Here is a 21,036-nt window from a genome sequence, read left to right as displayed (position 1 = left end):
TGAATGGAAAAGAAAAATACAATGTCTAGGAAACGTTTCCTTCCTATATATATATATATATGTATATATATATATATATATATAAATCGATTGTCAAGTAAAATAATTGATAACTGAAACAAACGATCAATATCTATATTTATAGATATACTTAGGTCAAATGAAAGTCTTGCATATTACTTGGACTCCCATTCAAATAGTTTAGCTGCTATCTAAAGTAAATATACTTCAGCTTCAAGTCTTGATACTGGCATATTTGTTAAGGCAAAGGCAACTTAACGATATCTTGCAGGACCTGAAAAATATTTAAAAATATTTCTGTATATCTTCGTATATATGCCTAAGTTCTAGATGCTTGTGAATCTATTCACAGCTCACTGGTGGCAATACCTTTCTGTGCCACAGGTGGCAGCTCTTCTCAAGCAAGGTGGCAACTCTGCTCTAGCAATATACAACAAACTGAATACCTTCAGCTTCAGACATTAACTTAGTCTTTAAACTGAAGAATACACGGAAAGGCAACATAATCTTGTAATAAAGAGACAAAAATCTCAAAAAAAAACACAAATCTAAAAAGCAGAGTTGCCACCTAAGGGAAAAAATTCAAGCAATAAGAATTTTAGTATTGCATTACCACAAAAATTTCAAATCATAACAAACTTTTTGTAGAAACATAACAAAAATGTCTAAAGAAACAAATGTTGTAGCTCGAAAGCCTCAAGCGAAAACATTGCAGATCCGCGAACTATTTTGTGTATTTGTGCTCAAGTGAAGTTTAAGAGTTCTTAACTTAAAATAAGTGAAATGGTGCTCACTATAAGAAATTCATATTGACGAAAGCTTAAAGCTTATCAGAGTGTCCATCTCGCTCTAGCAAATGCTGAAGAGCAAGAATTCAATTCAAGAGAGAGAGAGAGAGAGAGAGAGAGAGAGAGAGAACGCTGTGCTTATCTTGCTCTAAACAAAGCTCAAGGGTGTAAGCTTTAAGCACCTTTCTAGTCAAGTGTGTGCGTGTGTGAAAAGCTTTGGACGTGACGTGCGCTGATAAGCCCAAGACTAGGCCGATAAGACTGCGCCAATGACGTCAAGAGTAATAGGAAATGTTTTAATTAAAAGTCCAGGGCAAGAAGAAGAAGAAGAAGAAGAAGAAGACGAAGAACATTCAAGTGAACAGCGTGTGGCTAGATTAAAACAGTTATTAGGCGTGTTCGCCGCCGTCAGTACAAACTTGCCCGCTTTGGGGGACTCAACTGGGGGACTAACTGGGCCTAAACGATCAGAGCCATGTCTATGGTATGGATGGGCACCTTCAAGGTGGTCATGATTGTGGGGATTACCTGGCTGGTGGTTAGACGGTAAGCGGCTTGCGCAGCTGAGACCTGACACACCCAATTGATTGATGTGTCGCCCTGTCGCCCTGTCGCTCTCACGCTCATCTTCTCTTCATCTATCGCTGTCTCGCTTTATAGGAACGCTTACAGTCGAGGAGGTCTACAAAGATCGCGACCAGTTCGCAGCTCTGGTGCGCGAGGTGGCCGCACCTGATGTCGGCCGCATGGGCATCGAGATCTTGTCCTTTACCATCAAGGACGTCTACGACGATGTGCAGTATCTGGCCTCGCTGGGCAAGGCCCAGACCGCTGTGGTTAAGCGGGATGCCGATGCGGGCGTTGCGGAGGCAAATCGTGATGCCGGCATTCGGGAGGCCGAGTGCGAGAAGAGCGCCATGGATGTGAAGTACTCGACGGACACCAAGATCGAGGACAATACGCGCATGTACAAGCTGCAGAAGGCCAACTTCGATCAGGAGATCAACACGGCCAAGGCCGAGTCCCAGCTGGCCTACGAACTACAGGCGGCCAAGATACGCCAGCGCATCCGGAACGAGGAGATCCAAATCGAGGTCGTCGAGCGGCGCAAACAGATCGAGATCGAGTCGCAGGAAGTGCAGCGCAAGGATCGCGAACTTATCGGCACCGTCAAGCTGCCAGCCGAGGCCGAATCGTATCGTGTCCAGACCATTGCCCAGGGCAAGCAGTAAGTATACAAATTCCACATACACTCGATAAAAATACGCTGACATCGTCTAAGAACGAGAGTTAATCCCGGATATATGCCAATTACAAGACATCCGAAAGCACTTGCCCAGCTTAGAGCTCTTGAAGTTTTCTTCCGGATGAACTCTTTTCCCTTTGTATAAGAAGTTGAATGGAGGAGCTCTTGAGCTCAAATCGAGTAGGACCGATAGTTAATCCCGGATATATTCCAATTTTAAGACATCAATATGCAGCTTTCCAGCTCAGAACTCTTGAAGTTTTCTTCCGGAGGAACTCTTTTCCCTATGTGTAATCAATTTAATGGAAGAATTTTTGAACTGGAATCAAGTAAGAGCGCGAGTTAAACCCGGATATATTCCAATTTCAAGACATCAATATGCAGCTTTCCAGCTTAGAACTCTTGAAGTTTTCTTCCGGAGGAACTTTTTTCCCTTTCTATAAGAATTTAAATGGAGGAGTTCTTGAGCTTAAATTGAGTAGGAGCGAGAGTTAATCCCGGATATATTCCAACTACAAGACTTTCAAATACAGTTGTCCAGCTCAGAGCTTGCCTTCTGGTAGCACTTTTTATTCTTTTCGTAAAGACATGGATAAGCTCTATAAAAAATTCAAAGAAAAGGAAAGGAACCAATGCTAGAACTAGGAGCTGGCTGCACAGATGTGGATCACCAGGCTCATGAGACGCGCAAGCTTGCTTGGACATTCTAGATCCTTGCTAGAGAGTGCAATAACAGCATGTCTGATTCCTTTGGCTAACCGACTTCCGATTTCCACTTTCCCTTCAACACAGATGCCAGACCATTGAGGGTGCACGGGCCGAGGCGGAGCGCATACGGAAGATCGGTTCCGCGGAGGCTCATGCCATTGAGCTGGTGGGCAAGGCGGAGGCGGAACGCATGCGGATGAAGGCGAATGTCTACAAGCAGTACGGCGATGCGGCCATCATGAATATAGTGCTGGAATCGTTGCCCAAGGTAAGAGCGAGAGCGAGAGGGAGAGAGAAAGGAGGAGAGAGAAAGGAGGAGACTGATCAACTTTGATGTGCGCTTCCAGATTGCCGCCGAGGTGGCCGCCCCATTGGCCAAGACGGATGAGATTGTGCTGATTGGTGGCAACGATAATGTGACCAACGATGTGACACGCCTCGTGGCACAGCTGCCTCCCTCGATCAATGCACTGACCGGGGTGGATCTGTCCAAGGTGCTGGCCAAGATACCCGGCGCCAAAGCGTGAAACCTAATCGAATGGGATGTGCAGCAAATGGCATTGACGACGTAACCCCCAAAGGAATTGCAACTGGAAATGAGAGAGGGAGCTGAGGGAGAACGAGAGAGGAGTTAACAGAAAGCGAGAATAAGAACGAAAGAGAGAGCGAACGAGCGAATCTGAGAGAAAGAGAAAGAGAGAGCGAAAGAGAGAGAACGCATTTGTTAGAGCGAGCTGGCGAGCGCATCAGAAATCAAAGGAATCGAACGATAATCTTACATATATAGATATATATATACATATATATGTCTACATATAGCAAAATGTACTCCGATATTATATATATATATATATGTGTGTGTCAGTGTGTGTATGTGCCACACGACGACAAAAGGCCTGGCCCGGGCATAGTTGGATAAATCAGTTAACGAATCAGATATCCAGCTAAAGCTAAAGCTTATATCTAAAATTAATGCATTTCGCACGCATTCGCAAACGCATTTTGTGGCCTTTTCTCGATAAATAAGCAGAAATTACCAAAAAAAAAAAAAAAAAAAAAAATCCAAAAAAAAAACACAAAAAATACCAACAAACAAATTTTGTAAACAAAAGTTAATTGTGGCGTGTGTGCTAGTTACTTACATATAGATACACTTATATACACATACGTACACACACACACACATACACAAACATGTGTATTTGTATTTGCATTCGCAACTGTATTTGTATTTGTATTTGTATTTGTCGTCTTCGCTGTCCATTTAGTCCATAAGCTGGACTACAATCGCACAAAACCATCAAAAAAAAACAAAACGTTTCTTTACCATGAGCATCAACTGAAACAGTGCTGCGAATTGCAACAATTTGTTGCTTTGCAACACTGTCAAACTACAATTACTGCCCGATCACAATGACATCGTCCCACTGTGCCAAACGGGACCAACGGGCAACACCTTTCACTTACGCACACTAAGTTCAGTGCACACTTTACAACACTATTTTTTACTATGACGCTACTGTCGCCGCCGCTCTTCCACCTATTAACACACACACACGTACACACACACAAACACTCTCACAACATGCGTTCGAATTTTTAAAAATTCTTTTGATAATGTTTACTTTTTATTACGCACATTCATTAATATTGTTTATAATTATTATTATTATTTTTTTGTTTTGTAACAACTTCTCTCACCATTTTTGAATACATTTCACAAATTGTTTCTTAGTTTTTAGCAAAAAAAAAAAAAAAAAAAAAATACAAAGCAAAATAAGCAAAAATTACAACAAAAAATTATATAAAAAAAAAACAAGAAAAATGCTAAACAAAATATCAATTTAAACAATTTAAATTTAGTTAAAGCAATTTTGTAAGTCCACATATTGTCCCCTGTAACGAGTAAAAAATAACTCTGTGAAGTTATCAAAATACGCTATTTGTGCGTTATCTAAATCTAAGTTCGATTGATTTTGCTTTAACACAAATTGATTTTCTAGTATAATTAGACAAGGCTGCAATTCTTTCAAATATGTAACGAGCTGCGCGGCAATTAGAAAGTAAGATTCCCAAATATTCCGAAAATGGAGAATACTTCAAGAAACAATTATTACGATACCCAAAACGATTGTAACTCAGTCAAATGAAGTCGGATCTGTATGTATTCTAGCTCCTTAAACTGTTCAGTTGGAGTACGATAATAAATTGAAGGTGCAGGAATTATAAGCACGCTTTAAGCTCTAACTTAAAGCAAATCAATTTATGACGTACTTCCAAGAAATCTGGTATGTCAAATCTCAGACATTTACGACTCATTAAGACCGAGTTATACAATATATCGGGAAATACTTTTTATTTTTTCCTAACAGCTCGGAAACAGTTGTTGCGGCCCTGTAAAGAACACTCACACACACACACACACACACTCACACACTCACACACAGATTTGTTTATGACAATGATAAAGCCGAAAAGCGAATACACAAAATGTTAAAATGTGCATTTGTCGATAAGGAGCAACAATAATAATAATAACAATAATAACAAAAGGTAACAAACTCTAGATGAACCGAAGAATCAGCAAAGTAAAAGCATTTACACACAATTCAAAAAAACAGAACTACAAATTTACATATATATATATATATATATATATATATATATATATATATATATATATATATATATATACATACATATTTGAACAATAAAGAATATATATATATATGTATATATGGTACATATATTTTTTTTCTATTGTATATTAAGCGCAAGTAACTTAAATTGATATATGTTTCAGAGTGCAGGAGAATAACTAAATAAATCGAATCTTAAATTTTGTGTATTTTGTCGTAAATAAATAAATTAAAAGAAATTAAACAACTATATGGCAAAAAGCGAATCCTTTTTCGTTTTTACAAAAAAATCGCTACATCTTTGCCGATTTTCAAAAAACTAAAAAATTTTATAAAATTTCAAAATCTGACATTTTTTGGCCGAGAAAAGGTTGACTTTTAAAAATTTTGAACTTTTTTTAAACCATCGATTTTTAATTTGTTTGAATGCCAATTTATAGTATGGATTCGTTCCAATTTAAAAAGGTATAACATTACTAAATCAGACAATATTTACACGAGATATTCAAGAAAAATTATCAAAAAAGTTTCGATTTTCGAGCCCGATTTTGAGAAAAATACGTAATGTAAACCCTTGCATTTTCATAAAATATTGAAAAAGTGTAGAATTTGATTATTTTGAATCCTGTAACTCCTCGAATGCCAGTCGATAGTCCTCTTTTCTTTCAAACGTATGACAAGCCGAGATCCGCAGGGATATGACCGAGATATGGCTAAAAAAACAACATAAATCCTCTTTGAAGCTCTGCCATATCCTTGCAAATTATCAAAGGACTTGATGCGTTAGTATCGCAAAGATCAAGTGCATTTCAAAAATATTTGGCCTTTACGTATCTTTACGTTGTTGGTCAATAAAATCTTTATTACAAAACCCTCAAATACATACAATACATATCGACGTGCATGGTATACATAGAGTGTTACGATTAAAATATATTAATATCGTTGCTTTAAACTAAATATACACGTGTAACTATAGCTTACGATATATATATATATATATATATATATATATATATATATATATATGGATAACAACAAAAAAAAAAATAGTATATATATATTTATTATACTTCTTTAGCTTACGATTAAGTCCGCTCTGATGGGGACTGATTTAATTTGCATGTATATATATAGTTTATGCAGGTCCAGTGTTTCGAACGAGTTTAACAATATATTCTGTTGCAATTTAGGCACACACAAACCTGAGACGCTGTGCAGAAGAACCTAAGTTAGGTCTTTTGATAGCCCTATGACACTTACAAGCTATGGACCAATCCGGTGACTATTACTCGCTACTCGTTACTCGCTACTTGCTACTCGCTACTCGCTACTCGCTATTGTCGCAGCCACCCTGGGGGCCACTCGTCTAAATGCAATGCTCACAAGGCCCGCTAGACTGCCGGCAATTGCCAACATTGTCGGGTTCCAAATTATCGGATCTACGTAGATCCCAAGCACTAGTCAAAATTTAAAAAAAAAAAAAAAAAAAACATTTATAACAAAGGAAAAAAAAACTAATCTGCAACAACTTTGTCTCTGGCTCAGTCCGAATACTTTTCTTTGAGATCCTTGCGCAGTATTTTGCCCGTCGGATTCTTGGGCACCTCGTCGACAAAGATGACGCCGCCCTCGAGCTTCTTGTAGTGGGCCACACGGGCCGCCACATGGGCGGCAATCTCTTCGGCGTTCGCCGTCTCGTTCTCGCGCAGGACAACAATGGCGCGCGGCGCCTCGCCGTTCAGCTCGTGCGGAATGCCAAAGACAGCTGCCTCCAGGATCTTGGGATGATCGCGCAGCACCGCCTCCAGCTCGGCGGGCGGCACCTGGAAGCCCTTCACCTTGATCAGCTCCTTCATGCGATCGGTTATATAAAAGTAGCCGTCCTCATCGTAGAACGCCACATCGCCCGTGCGCAGCCATTTGCCCGGATAGAAGGTCACGTCGTTAGCCTCCTGATTGTTCAAATAGCCGGACATCACCTGTGGCCCGCGCACGCACAGCTCGCCGGTGGTGCGCGCTCCCACGCCCTTCGAGTCGGACCCATCCAGCGGCACAATCTTCGCCTCCGTGCTGCCGGGCAATACGCCCGTCGAGGCATAACGCGTATTGCCCATGGGCGTCATCAGGACAACGGGCGAGGCCTCCGTCATGCCGTAGCCTTGCATGAAGCGCGTCTTTGGGAATCTACAGAGAGCAAAGTTCAAGAGATTAGTTTTCATATAATAGCTACGATTCCTATGAACGAGTCTTGAGAGGCCCTACAACTGCCGAATATACGTGCAATACGGCAAACCCGAATTGGATAAGGTGGCAACATTATAATAACAAAGTGGCAACACAAAACGACAAGTTGGCAAAGTGCTAATCAAGGACGAGGTTAACAGAACTTTATTTGGAGGTAAACAGGAGCATTTCGAGAAGCATATTCTAGAATTAACCTTGCCAGGAGCTTGCCCGGAATACGTAAGGAGGTTTACAAAAATTTATTCGGTGGATAACAGGTTGAAAGGAGCAAAGCAGGAGGTAAGCGAAAGCATCTTTTAATAACATAAATTAAGTCGGAGGTTGCCAGAACTTTGTTAAGAGGTCAACAAGATGTCAGATAGATATTGACATCTTATTAGGAGGTTAGAAGGAGCTAACTAATGGGTTAACATTAGCTTCTTATGTTACCAGGAAGTTAAGAAAAGAAGTTAACATGCACTTTACTTACTTCTGCATGAACCGCTCGACATCGTGCTGGCCAATAGGCGCAGCGCCGGACATGACGACGCGCAGCGCGTCGGCGGTTTCCTTCGTCAGCTTGGGATGATTTATCATGAACAACGCTGGCGAGAGTAAGAAGGCATTATTTAGTTAGTTTCAGAATGGGGCGCAAGAGCGGGCAGTTTACCGCTTACCAATGGGCGGCACCAGGTTCAGAATGCTGCCCTTGTACGTGTCCAGGGCCTTGATGAAGTCGTCGGGCTTGAAGGCGGGCATGGTGGCCAGTCGGGAGCCCTGGCCCAGCTTGGAGAGCATGACGACGGTGAGCCCGTAAATGTGAAAGAATGGCAGCACGGCGGGCAGCGTGTCCTGGAACTGCAGCGAGTCAATGGGCAGCGCGTCCTGCACCTGCTCGCAGTTGCTGCTGATGTTATTGTGGGAGAGCACCACGCCCTTCGGCAGGCCGGTGGTGCCCGAGGAGAAGGGCAGAAAGACCATGTCCTCGGGACTGGCATCCTTTGCAATGCGCAGCTCATCGTAGCGCACATTCTCCGTGCTCATCACCTCGAAGAAATCAATGGCACCCGCCGGCAGCGCCTCACCCGCCGTGCTGCGCACCACCGCAATCGGCAGCTGCTTGCCGCTCAACTGGCACGCCTCGCGCAGCGTCTCATAGCCCTGGGCACTGCCCACCAGGAACTTGGCATCGCTGAACTTAAGCTGGCGCGCGATTTCATCTGAAATGTGTGGCGTGTTGGAGAGATGCGAGGCATTAGATTGGGTAGAAGAAGGTTTATGTTATGTCTCGCGAAAGGTTTTTCTTTTTAGTATTGAGCATTCTTCTTTGTGCGACATTCGTAAACGTAACAGCTATAAAGCATCTTCTTCTATGCCTTTCCCTTTTATTCTCTTTCTGGCTAAATCTTTGTTGAGCGCCTTCTCTTTGTGTTTTATGTTCGTAAACGTTTTTCAATTATGGGAATTCTTCTTTGTGCGACATTCGCAAACATCTCAGCTTCGCATTTAGGGAAATGCTTCTATTATTAAGCAATATTTCTCTTTTCGTTTCCGCTTTGCCTCACATTCGTAAACGTTTTAGCGCACATCTTGAGAACTAGCCTTTCCGCACATTGACTTCATTTTAACATTAGGTACTCTACGCTCCCCCCCCCCTCCCCCCCGCTCTGCACTTCCAAACTCTTAATCGAATTTTGCCTAGTTGCTTTGTGTTCTATTCGTAAACGTTAGTGCCTAAACTTAGCTTGTTATAGCAACCTACGTTAATGCTTTCGAGTTCGCAAATAATTGGGCGGTCGGCTATCATTGACGGTGATCTTTCGACTTGGACTACGCTCGCCCATAAAGTTAACAATGCTCGCTGTGATAAGAGCTAATTATACGAGATTTAACGTTTAATTGTGTCACCTTATCACAAGTGCGACGTTCAGCTGATGCGACACGAGTTCGCAGTCCAGACCCCGTCACAGTCCCCGTCACAGTCCAAATCGCAATAGCTCACTCACCTGGCGTATAAATGGGATTGATGGTGGTCACCGCGAGTCCAGCCTCGATGGCGCCCAGAGCTGCAATCGGATACTCTGGCATGTTTGGCAGACAAATGGCCAGAACGTCGGGCTTGAAGAGCTTGAACTTGGTCTGCAGACGAACCGCAAAGGCGGCGCTCGCATCGCGCAGCTGCGCATAGGTATATTGACGATCCGTAATCACGCAAACCTATATAAAGGGAAAGGGAAACAAATATTATTGATATGCGTATATATGCGATACGATCATAAGACAACAAATTGCTTTTGAGACTTATTTTATTTCTTGATTTCCATCACAATGTTAGAGAATAGGAAATGCTCAGGAAATACTCCAGATATGATTCTGCATATTATTGCAAATGGAATTTCCAAATCTAAGCAATAGCCCAAAAGCTTGCAGTATTAAAATACTAGAACATAGTTTATTCCTAAATTGAACTCCGCAATGAGATTTTAAGATTCACACTGAGTTCCAACTATTTCGTGAGGCTCCTCAAAGTATGTAAGCATTAAAATAGGGGCAAACAATATCGTTTGTCAGAGCTCAAGTGCTAAGTACAAGGTACAGGTCATGGTTCCGAAGCACTTCATTCAATGAATAGCGTTTGGGTAAGGCCATGACCTAGCCTGGAACTAAATGGAGGGCACAAAACACACATACATAGACATGGAGATAAGACATAACACATGCTATATAGGCATATAAAGTGTTTATCAAATAGTAAAACATATCGTTAATACTCAATATATGCAGTGAGTACTCAAGATATGCAGCGAATACGCAAGACATGCGGTGAGTACTTAAGATATGCAGTAAATACTCATAGATATGCAGTGAATACTCAAGATATGCAGTGAATACGCTAGATATGTAGTAAATACTCATAGATATGCAGTGAATACTCAAGATATGCAGTGAATAGTCAATGCATGCAGTAAATACTCATGCTATGCAGTGAATAGTCAATGCATGCAGTGAGTACTCATGATATTAAGATAAATTAGTTGTGTGTCTGGATATGCGCCGTAATTCTAGTTTTTCCAGTTTTCCTTCTCTCAGCGTATTTCCAAACACTTGCCCATTTTCATTTCCATTCCCGTTTCCAGTATGGAAAATCGAGAACTTTATGAATATGATCGAGCGAAGGTCGTTGGCCTTCAATGTTGACGTTTCAGCAAATTGACAGCGTACGCCTCTGCCCCCACCCCTTCCACCAACCACAACGACCTTAGTCAAGGCCAAGTTAAAGCTAAAGGTTGAGCCCACTTTTTCTTGACTGGGCAGATACGAGGTTGTGTTGCTGGTAGGCGAGGAGAGGAGGGCAGAGGGGGGGCGTCATTCTGCGCTGTTAATTTTTACGCAGCACAAATTGGCATTAATATAGGTTTTTGGGAATTATAAATAAACACAAACAAACAGAACGTGGGACAGAGACAAACAAGCGCATAAAAAATGTCGAATTTAAAGAAATCAACTAAATTAAACCTCAAAAAAAAAAGGAGAAGAAGAAGAAAACGAAATAAAACATTCAAAAAATAAGAGCACAAAAAAATGATTTCGAGCATTTGACGCGTTTCTGTGTTCCGCTCGAGCCGCGCCGCGGCCACTGATCAAAGTTCAGTGGGGCAAAGTACAAAGTCTGCAAAAGTCTGAACTGTGAGAGCCAGAGAGCAGTCTACCGCACGCTCTCTCGCACTCTCTCGCTCTCTTTGCCCGTGTGTGTGTGTGTGTGCGTTGTCTCTTGGTGCTGCTTTGCGCGACGCTTGTTGACTTTTTCGTTTGCCCAAACGACTCAACGACGCAGAGCAGCAAATTTCAAAGGCACTCGACGAGTGACGCGAGCGATCACCCACTACACCAACCACCACCGCCCCATCCACCACCCCCCTCGCTTGCACTCATGCAACGCCACTGCCACTGTCATGCTCAAGCGGAGGCCGTGTCCGCGGCCAGGCCCACGAAAGCCAAAAACAAAAGCAGAAAAGGCAAATGCAAAAAAATAAATAAATAAAACGAGATGAGATGAGATGAGTTGAGTTGATTTACCGGTGACACTCGTTATGAGCAAAAGCAAATGCAAAACAATCCCAATTGGCATGCGTATGATTAGAAATACATGTGTGCATGTGTGCATGTGCATGTGTGTGTGATTTTTGATTGCATGTTTTTATAATTTGGCAATTAAAAGTAAATTAAAATTTGGACAGTTTGATGCTCCTGGGCAATTAACTCAAGGGCTTGTCTTTAGAAGAGAGAGCGAGAAAGAGAGGGAGAGGGAAGCAGAGAGAGAGAGCAAACATTCGAATTAGTCGACTGGCAAATACCCTATGCTCAGCTGCACTGCATACATGCGCATGTATTTTACATGCATGTCGATCGCATCGAAGTTCTATATCTATATCTATATATAGAGCGCCATCTTCTACAGATCGGATTACTATATAATTAGATCTTTTGTTTTGCGAGATAGCTTAAATAAACTCGGCAATCAGGAGCTTTAGCATACAGCCAGATAACTGGAAGACCCCAAGCCGTATCTCTACAAGTCTATTTAATCTGCCACATTGGGTTTACTTAAATGATAAAAAAAAAAAAAAAACAGCGTCTAAAATTAGACTATGCCAAATAGTTGTAGACAAGAATATGAACTTTGTATGCTCGAATACTATCTGCTAATTAAAAGTAACCAACAGAAAAGCACAAGCCAGTTGATTGTCAAGCTAATAGCTTGTATTATCACGAATTTTGTCGTATAATTTACTCAAAACTTTTGCACATTGCCAACTGTTTGCTGATAAGTTTGCCTTAACTTGCGACCCGTTGTTAAAGGGGAGGGGGGCCGCTAAAATACCATATATTACAGGGTATATACAAATATATTTAATTATCTGTGGCATGAGCAAGTGTGATCAAATTGATGGCTATGTCGTAGTTCCAAAGTTTCGAGTCGCTTGAAAAAAATGGCACAGTTATATATGTATGTATACTCTGTGCGATATATAGTATAGGGTATATCCTATAGAGCAACAATTGCGCGTCCGCGTTTATTATGATTTTCTATTTTCCAGCGCACATCGAAATTCAATTGGCACAAATCGCACTTTGCACCCACTGTGCAGGCAATTTACAGTCTACATGTGTGCATGTGCATGTGTGCATGTGCATGTGCATGTGTATGCATGTGTGCATGCGCATGTGTGCATGTGTGCATGTGTGTATGTGCATGTGTGCGATATCTATGTGCCTTGCATTTAATTGCATTTAATTCAAGCACATGCCAATCATAATATATTTATAGCATACATACACATATGTAGATATCTACATATGTATGTGCGTGTGTGTGTGCGTGTGTGCGTGCATGCACAAGCCGCTGATTACGAACTTTACACAGATTTCGTGTAAACAAAACTTGATATCGCCCCACTGTAGGCTAATAAATTTCAATGAACAACATTTGCACTTTGATTTTGCCGAGTAAAAAGTGAAATGCGCTTTGCTGCGGCGCAAGGGGGACGTGGAGGCTGGCCAGCGTGTGTCTACCTAGGGCTAGTTAAGCGCAGTTAGCTAATAGGGGAGCAGGGGCAGATAGGGGGTGGGGGGGCGATTAGATGATCGCTTGGGCTGAGCGTGGGCGTTGCTTATGCAAGCCAAGAGCTGTCCGCTGCATCTATTTATAGCATCAGCAGCGCCGCTCTCTCTCTCTCTCTCTCGCTCGCTCTCTTCCTCTCACACACACACACACACACACCCACACACATGCACACATGCACAGCCTATTGCTGTCGCCATTTGCGCCTTGCATTTGGTTTATTCATAGTTGCATTTATTTCACATACTCTGTTCGCAAGCGTAAATAGAGTATATTGTGTTCACTTTTTGGTGCTTTTTCGCAGCAGAAGAGAAATGTTTATTCGCTTCGACTAAAGTTAGGCGTACAAATCGTGCAAATATGTATGCCAGTCTATATATATGTATGCAAGTACATATACTTGGCAAATGTCTGGTCACAGTTTGAGCGGCACTGTATTGCAGCTTTAGAGTCTCGACTGATTACATGCGTTTCGTGCACTTCGAACAGGGTATTGCACAGTCGACTACAGTCGCGCAGTTGCATGCTTATTTATGGCGAGGCTGGAAAGCGTCATGAGTACCCATTTCACCATTTCACCCTTTCCCGCTTTCCACTGTCCACTGTCCACTTCACATTCTTATCGGGCATGTACAGCAATTTGATGCCAGTTCACACTCGAGTGGAGCTGGTCGCGGGGTTGAGGCTTGTGCCCGTATTTCTCGGCATTATCCCGCAATCCTCCCAGCAAAGTAGTTGTATTTCATATTCAGCGATATTTCACATTCGCACTTATCTAGAATTTTGGCGCAAAGTTCTCTTTCCTTTTCCCATTCATTTCACGTCGTCTTATCAGTCGGCCGATAAGCTACATATGTATATATATGTGTATGTACACCCCGCGACGTGACCCACATACATATGTTAAACACACAAGATGTCGTGAGTTATCGGTGGAACTGAACACCAAAGTTCCTTTTGCGAATCGACTCGTGATTGGACTCGTGATTTCAAACGTACGCACTGACACCGACATATGCATATATACATATCTCTCTCTCTCTCTCTCTCTCTCTCTCTCTCTCTCTCTCTCTCTCTCTCTCTCTCTCTCTCTATATCTATATATATATATATATATATATAGAGCTGCAAGTTGATCAGACGTACACTCACACGCACAGGTATTGGCATAGGTTCAGGTTCAATAAACTAGGCATAAACAAACAAAATACGACTATATATATGAATATATATATATGTATATATGTATATATAGACGCGATAAGGCTGCTTGCAACACCAAAGTAAGGGTATTATATGGAGTTTTGGGGCCTGCATTATCATTGCTAGACGAACAAATTCCAAGGGTTTTCCAGTTGAAGAACGATCTAATCAGTTGAGATTTCATACAAAGCTCAAGTAGCTGCTATACATTTCTTTTTATGGTTCCTGAATAGGTTCTATCTAAAACCAGATTTCTATATATAAAGCCTAGAGCTTGAACAGAAGCACTTGGTAGCCGTAACAAAACTTGAGGAACAGTTATATAAGTTCTAGAGAAATCGTAATAATAAAAACAAGTTTGAGTTCTTGATGAAAACAAATCGTATTCTTTAAGATTTTTGTATATATTTTTGAAAAAGTTGAGAGAGCAAATAGAAAGTTTTGTAGATTTACGAGAAAGTTTTTACTCCCGGAGGGTTTGGAGTAAAATTGCAGCTACCAAGAAAATCGGATCTCAGTTCGGAATAATATAGTTGCCATAGCATATTGAAAACTTGGTCTGACAAAGTATCTTTATCATTCATCACTTCAGAGGGAAAGAGTCTTATGTACACCATGTAAATATTCACTTAATCAACACTTCTTGGCTTTACCAAACACTGGCAAAAAAAGGTTTAAGTAACTCACAGAAGTTTTTCGGATTGTCAACCGTTCGTTTCATTCAAGTTGCGACATATAGTTTTTTCTTTCTACTTTTTGAACAATTATGAACACTTGTTTTTTTTTGGGGGGGGCATTTACAACACTGGAATTTGGTGCACTCACCGCTGCTGTGGAGTTCTCCCACTTCTTGAAGTCGCGCCAAACGTACTCGTGCAACGGCACATTGGGCACCTTGATGGGGTCATAGGGCGAGGTCTTGTAGTAGCCGTCCTCGGCATTGTAGTGCAGAAACTTGTCCCGTTCGTTGATGCTCTGGGCGCGTTCGACGCTCGCCGTGTTGCGCTGCCGCCGATTGGTTGTGATTCTGCGTCCAGCTGCGGCGCCAAAGACATTCGCGGCGCTGCGCAGGCGCAGCATCTGGGCTGGATACATGTTCATTGATTAACTCGGAATCGAATGCTCTCGCTCTCGCTGTCGCTCTCGCACTCTCTGGATTGCTCGCTAGCTCTGTCTCTCTTTGGCTCTCTTAACGACTGATTGGAATTGGCTTGAGTTGGGCTTTTGAATTCTTGTAGTTTGTTGTCGGTGTGAGTTTGGTTTTGACTGCACTGCTGGCTGCTTACTGCTGGCTGCTACACACACGTCTGTCGCTTTGGAGTGCTGAGGCACGACTGCCCGTTGGCGTCGCAGCGGCAACGTTGCCGGCTCGCCGGGCCCACCAATACGCTGGCAAGCGAACGTGCACACACACGCACGCACACAAACAGATCGCGTTGGCGTTGGCGTTCAAAATGGGCGTGTGTGTTGTTGTTTTCTCTTTGGTTTTGTTCTACGCTGTGCTCATCTGCGCCTACGCGTTTGTTGTTGTTGCTGGTGTTGGAGCTGCATGATCAGTCTCGTCCGCTAGCTCCCGCTCACTCGCTCACTCTCTCACTCTCTCTCTCTCTCGCGCTGTCGCTCTTTGAGTGGCGCATACTGTTTACGCTCTCCGTTTGCCTGGCTGCATATCTGTAACAGTAAATTGTAAGTCAGTGATGCAATTTTATGCTTACATATATTTCTCTGTCTCTGCATATATAAATGCGTGTGTCTGTATGCGTGTGTATAAAATTAGTTATTTTATTGGCATGTGTGCATGCCTCTCTTATGCATTTACTGCAAGCACAATCGAGTTGTCACTCAACTATTTTCGATATACAAATGTATATAGAGGCATGCATGTGTGTGCATATGTTGATTAAAATTCCTGAAAGAGTAACATCACATGCTTACATGCACATGTACACAGGCATGTAGATATGCATGCATGTATGCGCATGTGTGCATACGCATGTGTGAAATTTAAGCTCTGCTTCAATTGGAATTTAACGATTGATACACATGAAACATATTTCGGATTTTAATTGTTAATTGTCACTAGTTAACACGTTTTATCAAATGTAACACGGGTGTATAACTAAATATGCACAAGCACACCCAATTTAATACCCTATAAAATGCACTCAAGAGGTGCATATACTATTTAACATTGATTGCAAATGTAGCTAGGTTGGATTTGAGTATATACATACACACACATTAGTATAACAACTTCTTATACATAGATATATGTACGTATATCACATGCATAGTAAATGCCTAGAATCTGTTATAACTGGAAGGATGGGTGTATGCATGTGTGTAAATATATCGAATCTGTTATGATTTGTTATACAACATAGAATCTGTTATAAGAGAAAAGATAAAATATAACAGAACTGTTATAATTTCACTTGAATATAGTAAACACATATAACATTATAACAGATTCTGTATAACTGAATAGATTAAATATATCGGATCTGCTTGCTTCTTTTTGCTTATAGATCTCTTCGTTAGATTTCAAATTAATTATAATTAATTTATATAATACGTTCGAAACAGCGACAATTTCCTATAAATAACGAGCATAGATATATATTGACTTTTCAGATACAGAAAAAGAATACAGAATCTATTTAGGTTCTGCTTTTGCGCACAAATTTTCTAGGATCTTGGGTTTTGTATCTTTCCGAGTAACTTATTAGAAAAGAATCAACTCAATATACATTTATTGGTTGTGGCATTAGTCGAAGTTTGGCATGCTTGATCTATTATGTTACCTGACTCTAAACACGCTTCGTATTGCTCGCATTCTAAGCCCAATTCCCGGAATCCATCTATAAATATGTACACATTTTGGAGGGGGGATCGCAAGCTACAGCAAAAGTTGCAGTCATTTCTCTATCCCCCCCCCCCCACTCCCTTTTACACACATCAACAAGTTTATTGACAATTACAAGCATCTATTACATAGAAAACCCCCCACCCACAGCGAGGTCTACCTTGATAAGCCTTATCGCCATCTATTGTCTTTCGGGCGCATTTCGGCCTTGTGGGCATGACTTGCAGGCTTCTTATCACCCGGCTACAATTGTTATTATAATAATTACGTTTATGGTCGAGCTCAGATTAGCCGAGAAAGTGTAAATTAGATAGTACCAGACGCTGGTCTGGGATTACGGACGGTGCAAAGTCCTACGAAATAGAAACCAAATTAAAACCGACAAAAAAAAAAAGAGACACGCACCGAAATTCGATACCGAAAACCGGACCTGGGTTTCGGCTGGATCTGCGCCACGGTTCCCGCGCCTCGTCCCCGCGCCCGGAGGGCATTCAACTTTCGCGGGCTGTGCGTAAGGCGACACCTGGCGGCGAGTTGCAGCATGTTATGGGAATTAGATCCGTTGTTTTATCATTTGAATACTTGTTGCTGAACACAAAGCGTTAGACAGGGTAAGGGGTGAGAGAGAGAGAGAGAGAAGGAGGGGTATTTCTAGCTCAAGGCCAGTTTAGTCTTACCCACACACACACACACACACACACACACACACAGACACACACGCGTGCACACAGAGTAAACGGCTCGATTTGCATTCGTTTTATTTGTATCATTTTGTATCTTTTGCTTTTCTTTTTCACATTCCGAATGCACTATGCTGCTAAGTGTATCAGGACTTTGTTATCGACTTGGTGGCAAATCAGAAAGGTGTCTGTGAAAAATTATCAATTCGTTGGAACTTGGTTCGTCACAGTCTCGATCGATTAGCCTGCTTGATTACAAAAAATAAAATAAAAACTATATGTATATAAATAAAAAAGTATTGCTCTATAAACAGCAACTGAGTCAAGGTGTCTTTAAACGTATTTATAGGGCAAAGTGCTGCGCTAGTGACTAATAAAATAATTGCAAGCACATTTTGTTAAAATGTATACATACATACGTTAAAATGTTGACATTGTTGATTAGCGCAGCGCAAATATATGTAGGGTATAGCATAAATCACATTGAATGCGTGTGAGCAATGTGCAGTTATTCTAGCTATAAAAGCACTCAAGCAGTCAACAGGATTAATTTGCGCTCAATGCTAATAACAGCTAATCCCGCTAAGTGCCAGTTAAGCGCGCTCTCTTAAGCGCTGCACCCGCGCTCGCTCTCCCTTCCACTCTCTCGCTCTCACTTCCACTCGCACTCTGTGTGGTAAGTGCACACGCAGTTCGTGTTCGTGTTGTTGCATTGGCCAGACACTTGTTTACTTTCTTGTTGCGCTCAGCTTGTGTGTGGGTTGTGGACTTTGGACTCGGCGCACGGCGCTCAGCGTCAACGACGTCCAAATTGTTGGCGTCTCCGCTTTCAGTTGCGTCGCAGTCGCAGTCGCAGTCGCAGTCGCCACACAAATAAATGTATATGTAAATAAATGATGGTAATGCGAGGCAAACCAGTTTACCGTTTGTTGTTGTTGTTGTTGTTGTAGTTGTTGCTGCTGCTGCTGTTGTTGTTGCTGTTATTGCATATGTTACGTTTTGTTGTGTGTGGCTCAGTTTGTTTACTTTGGCTTTGGCTTTGCTTCACGCATTTACTTTTTACTCTTGCTTTTGCTTTGATCTTGATCTTACTGTTAACTGTCTGTCGATCAATTAATGCTATTTTAACAGACGCTGTTAATTAGCAAATTTCACTTGACTTTTACTCTATATGTAAATAATTGCCACAGGTTTGCACAACACACACACGCACATGCGTTAACTTGCCGTTTAATCGTTAATCGATATATCTTTAATCGGTTTAAGGTCTCGAGATGCGTGCCTGTCGTGGCCTGCGTGTGTCTTGCAACTGTTGGGCCCACAACTTGGCCTGGTTTGGGGTTAGTTGCTGCCATTTGTGGCAGGGGCACATACAATAAGAAACCACCCTAGCCAAGCCAAGCGGCCATGTGGCGCAGGCGCAAGCCTCGGCTAACAGACGCCAGGTGGAGCTACCCCATTGAAAGCTCAAGCTAAGCTTTTTGTCTGGTTGTAAGCCTCGCCAAGCAGCTGTTAAAAGCGCGCAAGTTTTCAAAAGCAAGACTTGAACTTAAGCTTGAGTTGGAGCTTTCACAGCTACAGCTGTTCAACCGAAGTCTACACAGCAAGAGAGTGGGCGGGCGTCAGACAGAGCGAGAGAGAGAGAGAGAGAGGGAGAGCGAGTGTGAATGCGAATGCAAAGGCGAATGTGAGAGAGAAGGTGGCGTTGAGCACGAGTTTCTGTTGTCGGCCCCGCTTGAGTTCGTAACGAGTTCGTAGTCTACTTTTAGGTGCGTAGCCGCGCGCAACATACGCCATCTGAGCCAATTCTCTCAAACGAATTCTCTTACACTGAAAGCGTTGCCCAACAGAAATACAAATATAACAAATTCCGGTGTGCTGTGCCATTTGTACTGTGGTGGCCTTTTTTTTTTTTGTTTTTTTTACGCTGGTTTTTTTTTTTTTTTTTTTTTTTTTTTTTTTTTTGTAACAAGCCACGCCAAAAGTGTGGCACAGAGCGCGCCGCGTGCCAATCAAAATAAAAAAAAAAAAAAAAAAAGGACATCAAGCTTGCAACCTGGTCAGAGTCCACGTTCAAGTCGGCGGCAATTGTTGCATATAACGGAGCCGTTGGCTAATTCCCGTTACAAGTTTCCCTTCAACAGCCTCAGCGTATTTTCTTTGGCATTTTTTTTGCGGTGACATCCGAAGCACATAGATCTAGCTAAATATATATATATATATATATATGCATATATATATGTATATATATTCATTCTTTATTCTCTCTTACCAACGACAACGACTGCAGTGCAAAATAAAAAAAACACACAAAACAAAAGTGAAAGGCGAAAAACGCGTTCAAAGTAATCAAAATTAATACAACAAACAAGAAGAAGAAGCAGCAGAAGCAAAACCAGAACCAGAAGCAGAAGCACACACAGCGAGAACACAACAAGAAAGCAAGAAGCGGGCCGAAGCAGAGCGCAAAGCAAAAGGGAATACATTATTATTATCCACAAAAAAGCAATCAAAAAAGCAACAGCAACAAAAGGTAATCACTAAAGAGCCATTGCCGCTAACTAACACACACGCACACACACATAGACACACACACACACACACATGGAGAGACACAGCCAGTGTCGCCTCCCCTCTCTGTCGCACACTCTCTCTAGTACTTCATGTATTGTGTAATGAAGTTGAGTTCGCCTGCCGCCTGCTTCTTCTTATGCTTTTTTTTTGGTGAGTAGGAGGGGGGAGCGGGGAGCAAAACGCCGCCAACGAAATGTGCGAAAGTTACGCACAGCGTATGTGTGTGTGTGTGTGTGTGTGTGTGTGTGTATGAGTAGTGCGGCACTTGAAGAGAGTAAGCGGCAAAGAGAGTGAGCGGCACAACACACACACACACACACACACACACACACTTGTAATTGTTGTCTTGAAGAGTTGTTGTTGTTGTCTTTGTTGTTGTTGTTGTTGCTGTTGTTGCGCTTGGCAAAAAGTTCGAACAGCAACAAAGCAAAAACTTTGAATACTTTTAGCTATTGTTGTAGT

The 21,036-nt window shown here is 42.0% G+C and overlaps 2 protein-coding genes across 9 annotated transcripts in view; one reads left to right on the top strand and one right to left on the bottom strand.

The window, feature by feature from the left end:
- Flo2 (flotillin-2) overlaps positions 1-6,426 on the top strand; it is a 121,312-nt gene extending 114,886 nt beyond the window's left edge. For 6 of the 8 annotated variants that reach the window (XM_032440719.2, XM_032440723.2, XM_032440718.2 and 3 more), the window contains 3 exons: positions 1,470-2,037; positions 2,848-3,031; positions 3,111-6,426. In XM_032440719.2, the coding sequence (XP_032296610.1) occupies positions 1,470-2,037; positions 2,848-3,031; positions 3,111-3,290 (932 nt within the window). In that variant the 3' untranslated portion in view covers positions 3,291-6,426. Of the gene's footprint in view, positions 1-843; positions 1,356-1,449; positions 2,038-2,847; positions 3,032-3,110 lie in introns of those variants that run through there. The other 2 variants (XM_015170008.3, XM_032440724.2) reach the window with 2 other exon arrangements.
- Positions 6,238-16,125, bottom strand: pdgy (pudgy). The gene is made up of 5 exons (XM_032440616.2): positions 15,280-16,125; positions 9,635-9,845; positions 8,306-8,848; positions 8,119-8,233; positions 6,238-7,589 (listed from the first exon to the last, which is right to left on the bottom strand). The coding sequence occupies exons 1-5, from the start codon at positions 15,553-15,555 to the stop codon at positions 6,947-6,949; spliced, it is 1,788 nt and encodes a 595-aa protein (XP_032296507.1). The 5' UTR covers positions 15,556-16,125; the 3' UTR covers positions 6,238-6,946.
- Positions 16,126-21,036: the final 4,911 nt, after the last annotated feature.

The sequence above is a fragment of the Drosophila virilis genome, chromosome X (assembly GCF_030788295.1).
Source record: "Drosophila virilis strain 15010-1051.87 chromosome X, Dvir_AGI_RSII-ME, whole genome shotgun sequence".
Lineage (NCBI taxonomy): Eukaryota > Metazoa > Arthropoda > Insecta > Diptera > Drosophilidae > Drosophila > Drosophila virilis.
This window is presented reverse-complemented; position numbering and strand designations above follow the sequence as displayed.